The sequence below is a fragment of the Silene latifolia genome, chromosome X (genome assembly GCF_048544455.1).
Source record: "Silene latifolia isolate original U9 population chromosome X, ASM4854445v1, whole genome shotgun sequence".
Classification (NCBI taxonomy): Eukaryota; Viridiplantae; Streptophyta; class Magnoliopsida; order Caryophyllales; family Caryophyllaceae; genus Silene; species Silene latifolia.
The window spans coordinates 121,054,814-121,060,260 of record NC_133537.1 but is presented as its reverse complement, the minus strand read 5'-3'; the positions used below and the strand labels follow the sequence as shown (position 1 = coordinate 121,060,260).

The window sequence follows — 5,447 nt, the reverse complement described above, 5'->3', positions numbered from 1 at the left end:
CCCCATGGTACGTGAGTCCGGGAGCCGGAGCAGAAGTGGATGCGGGTATTGGGTCATCGGAAGCGGGTACTTCTGGCGGTGGTGGTGGTGATGAGGTGATGGTTGAGCAGCAGCAGCAACAACAGGAGGAGTGATGCTCCTTGTTTTATCTCTGTTTATGGTCGTTGGTTTTAGATGTTGGTAGCATTGTTAGATGTTGGTAGTTGTTTTCATTGAAACTTGGTTTATGGACTTGTATTGTTGGCCATAAGACCGGATTTGATATTTGACCTTGTTGCAGGATGTTGGGAGTCGGGGAGTCATCCCGACTCGAGTTATATAACGGATATGTATATATATCTTGGTTTATGACAGGTTTTATAAGGCATTTTGGCCTGTAGGTACTCGACAGTACCCGTACTCTATCGAGTAGTCACAGAAAAAGAAGGAAATAAAGCTTTACGATCTTTGGGCTACTCGATCGAGTAGCCAAGACACTCGATCGAGTAGCATGGCACTCGATCGAGTACCACTACATACTCGATCGAGTAGCACTGTTACAGGAGGTTTTCGAAAATTAAAAAGGTGCAGTTGTTTTATAATTGCAAGTTTGATGTTTAATGGGGTTATTAGTGTGTAGTAACACCTTTGAACCGTTAATTTCATATGTTGGAAGCCGCACTTCGGTTTTATATGCATGTTTGTCACAATTAGTTAAGTGGTGACGGTTTCTTGTTGTTTTAATATTACATATGCCATATTACTATCTATCCATCGAAGTTACATGTTTTCATACATTTGTGCATACGATATTAACATGCTTTATCGACGGCGGCTAGTTATTCCGGTGGTTTGTGTATGATTTCTAATTTAACGAGTATATGCTTAGGGCGTAATGTCCATAATAAATTATATGGTTCTAATTTATGTTAGGATGCAAGTAATAGGTAATATGTGTGGTAATATTGGTGGTGAACTTCGGGGATGAAGTTTCTTTTTAGGGGGGAAGAGTAATGTCGCAAAATAAAAAGGCTGATTTTTGAATTAATGTTGTCGTTCGTTTATAATGCTTTGTTGTTTATTTACAAATTTTCTAGTACTTTGATCACATTGTTTATATGAAGTGTAAGTGGTTACTTTAGTTCATTGAAGTGAATGTGATAGTATGTTTTAAAGGACGGTCATAAGGAGATAGTTGTGGTGCAATGTGTCGTAATAGAATCGCATTGTTGAGTAACATGGTGGTATTAGCTGTGCAGCATGAATTTGATATGAGATATGTTTCGGGTTGATAGTTGTAATCATGTGATGGGTAATCATTGTTTGTGTTGGTTCGTATTGCGAGATTGATGTTTTATATATGATAGCTTGTAAGAGTTGAAGTATACATATAGAGTGACAGTTGATGATGATAATGTTTGTATGATAGTTGGAAGAGTCGATATATATATGTATGAATAGAGCGTTAGACGGTGATGATGATGACATGGGGGATGGTGTTTCAGGGGAGTAATGACTTGAATAGGAAGAATGGTGATGTCGTGTTTTTCCCGTGTCTTATGCGTTGAGATAGGTGAGTTGAACTTCGGGGATGAAGTTCTTTTTAAGGGGGGAAGACTGTAATACCCGCCCTTTTAGGGCCCCTTTGACCAGCGTTGACTGACCTTGGGAGCGGGAATAGTTCTTAGAAGTGCGTGCCAAAGCCATCTTGGGTTACGAGTTATGAGTGGTACTCGATAGAGTAGAGGCTACTCGATCGAGTAGCGTAGTTACTCGGTCGAGTAAGGGGTCACTCGATCGAGTATGTGAGGTACTCGATCGAGTACCGAGTTTTCAGCGAGGGTTTTATATCGCGTTTTGTTATATCCGCAATTCATTTCCGTCACTTTCCTCCTATCCTTTGGTCGCCTCTTTCCCTTCCCTTCACCATAAAACCTCCATGGAAGCCTTTTGAAAATCCTTGTGCCTTAGGAGAGCGTCACTTGAGTCGCGTAGCGGTCTTTTGCCGGGTTTCTCCTTGTAGGTATGTCATAATCATCATCCGTATCCTCATATTTGCAGTTAGGGTTTGCTTGGTAGTAATAGATGTTGTGTTGTGGTTATAGGCTTTACTTGATTGCTGGATATGTCATATGTTGGCATGGATTGGTTGCAGTTGCTTAAAGGTAGGTTCGCCTACTCAGTTTCTGTGGATAGTCTAGTGTGTCGGTAGTGGTATCATTGTTGTTGTGTTGTGGCTGTGTTGTGTGGCAGTGTGTATGTTGTGGTTGGTTAGTATATACAGTTTGTTGGTTTTGCGTTGCAGCTGTCTGTGATTGTTTGTCTCTGGTTCTCGAGATGCGTTCTCGGCTGAGTGGAGTCACTTACGGGAGTGGCTTCACGCCCTAGTTTCGCCCTTCGTGGCACCCGCCATGGAAGGAGATGTGCACATTAATGGACAGGGTTATCGCTCGGTATGATGAGCGGGGATTTGGTAGGTACGGCTGCGGTCCCCCACTAGCAGGGCTGGTCCAGTGGACAGTCAGTGACAGAGGTTGTTTGGATTATTGTGATTGTGTGTGAGATTGATAGCGTCGTATGGTGTTGATAGTTGTAGTTGATTTTGTCGTGTCTCATCTCAGTACTGACCTTGTGTGGTTGTTTTGTTTGTTATGTATCTGCCGTGATCTCTTATGGTGAGCAGTCGGTCTTAGCAGGTGTTGATGTTGTTGATAGCTGGAGTCCGAGCAGGGATGAGTCTTCACGAGATTCGATAGCTTTAGAGAGTATTCTTTGAGTTGTATCTTTTATATCGTTGTTGGTTTTAATTCACTTGTAATATAACATAATAGTTCTCTTATCGACATTTGATTATTACTATCCTCGGGCAACCGAGATGGTAATGCCCTTATATGCTAAGGAAGGCCTAGTTAAGGCTCCTCTGAATATGGGGGTGTTACAATTCCTTACTTTTTCAGTGGCATCAGGTCTTGAAATGAATAGGGATAAGTCTGAAATTTTTTGTAATGGGTTGTAAGGGGAGAACTTGTAGGTGGTTCTATGGATGTCTTGTTTCAGGCTGGGCAGTTTCCCTTTTAGGTATCTTGGGATTCCTATTTCCTACAAGAGGATATCTATTGGGGACTGCTCTAAACTGGTGGAGAGGATGGTGGATAAGATTAGAGGATGGGGGTCTAGAAAGCTCAGTTATGCGGGCAGATTAGTTCTAGTTAAGTATGTACTGACTCAGATACATTCTTACTGGGCAAGGATCTTCATTATTCCTATGGGTATTATTAAAAGGATTGAGAGTATTTGCAGAAATTACTTATGGGAAGGAGTTGATAAGTATCATAAAGCCCCTTCTGTGTCTTGGGAGAGAGTCTGTATGGATCAGAGGAAGGGAGGATTGGGTGTCACTAACAGCCTGGTTTGGAACACTGCTTTGATAGGAAAATATACTTGGTGGGTGGCTTGTAAGGAGGATCATTTATGGATTCGTTGGGTGCATCATATTTATATCAAGCAACAGGACTGGTTTGAGTACCAACCTACTGTTAATACTAGTTGGACATGGCGACAAATTTGCAAAGTGAAGGAGAAGATGAAACCAGGCTTTGAGGAAGGTTTCTGGGGGGTTGATGGTGATGTATACAGGCCTGCTGCAGGATATAAATGGTTAATCGGTGAGCAAGAGAAGGTGGGGTGGTACCCTGTCATATGGAACAGAATGACAAGTCTAAAACACTCATTCATTTCCTGGTTGTATGTTCTGGGTAGATTACTTACTAAGAATAGACTGGTGAGGTTTGGGGTTATCGCTAATGGAGATTGTGATCTGTGTGGTGAGCTTCCTGAGACGTCAGAACACTTATTCTTTGGATGTAAGTATAGTCAAATGTGCTTGGCTCTGGTTAATTACTGGTTAGACAGTGAGATTCCAGTCAGGGATTGTATTACTTGGTGCTGCAGATTAAAGTTCAGATCTCTGTTGAAAAATAAGCTGATGCATATGGTGGTTGTAGCTTTGATCTATCAGATATGGAGGGTGAGAAATCTTTGTCGAGTGGAACAAGCAGTCTGGCATCCTAGGGTGCTTCTGAAACAGGTGCAACAACAAGTTAAAGTGCGAGCAAGCATGAAAATATGGTCTGTCCCTCATAGATTAGATACTGAGTGGTGTCAGCGAATTAGCTGCTTGCAATAGGAAGTCTTAATTTGTGTGTGTCTGGCAAAGAGGTGGGTCAGTAAAGTGTTGTAAGGTGGTGAAATGCTTGTAACAGTTGATTATTAATTAATCAAATTAACATTCCACCAAAATAATATCAATAATCGACCCTAAAGTTACCAATGAACATTAACAATCCGCGGTTCTGACTTCACAGACAGAGCCCAGCTCAAGAACAGACGCAGGAAGAGTTGCGCCTCTTCCAAAGGACGCAGCAGATACTGCGCTTGCTCTGGGTTGGTTTCTGTCCCTGAACTCTTTCTCGCTTTGACGTAGCTCCTAATTATGTATTAAATTAACTATTAATCGTATTATTGCTCCTAATCTGACATAGTTTTCATACTTTTATTTCTAATTTTATTTTCTTTATTTTCTTCTTAATCCCATTTTGAGCGTGCTTTTAACGTAGATCAAATAAGCTTTGTAATCATTGTAATATTTGTAATTTTAACTATTGTATTTCATTATTTATTATTATTATGTATGATTTATATTGTATTTTTCACATTTAATGAATCTAACATCCACTTCGACCAATTTGAGTGCTAAATTACGTGTTAACCGACATAGTTTAATTAACATGCTAGGATTAATCTATTATTTGTTGCATTGCATGCATTACATCGACGACATATCAAATATGAACGATTTCCCTAATCATTAGTAGAGGCCGTTATCGAGGCGGGCGGGATTAGGTGTTCAACTAAAGAGCTTCCTAATACGTACCCTCACCCCTTACTCCAGTTATCTCTGGACATCCGTGTCCATTGGCATCTTCGAGAGTCATTCTAGACATAGAATGCTAAAGGTAACGAGTTCTTAGTGTTCATGTCACTACTTTGTGTCTTGACATGGCACGAGGTATTCGAACGATTTCCCATTTTTCCACAATAAATTGGTGGCGACTCCACAAATGCAGGCTTATTCAACCTTTCACCAGTTTCAATGCCTCACAAATCGGTAACGGACAATGACGTGATTTGGCAAACCCAAGGTTCCGTGGGAGAAGTGTCTCCGCCTCAAGACCAACGCGCGGGAGGCCCATGTCCACGGTTTGGCGACTCTGCTGGGGATGATACACTTACGTGTTACTCAGGGTGAAACTTGAACTGGGTTAGGGAATAGTTTATACGAGACTGTTGTCGGTTTTCAATACTCGACCTTCTTAGGTCGTTTCATTTGGTCTTCGTAGGCCCTAACCCAACCCATTCGACCAATCGTCCCGCCTGGACGGTCCAAATTCTTATCTGGGCCTAAAGAT

The 5,447-nt window shown here is 41.5% G+C and overlaps 1 protein-coding gene across 1 annotated transcript; it reads left to right on the top strand.

Annotated features, from left to right (window-relative positions):
• Positions 1–3,022: 3,022 nt before the first annotated feature.
• Positions 3,023–4,165, top strand: LOC141618220 (uncharacterized). Its single transcript, XM_074435328.1, has one exon. It carries the CDS (start codon positions 3,023–3,025, stop codon positions 4,163–4,165), a length of 1,143 nt encoding a protein of 380 aa, XP_074291429.1.
• The last annotated feature ends 1,282 nt before the right edge of the window (positions 4,166–5,447 follow it).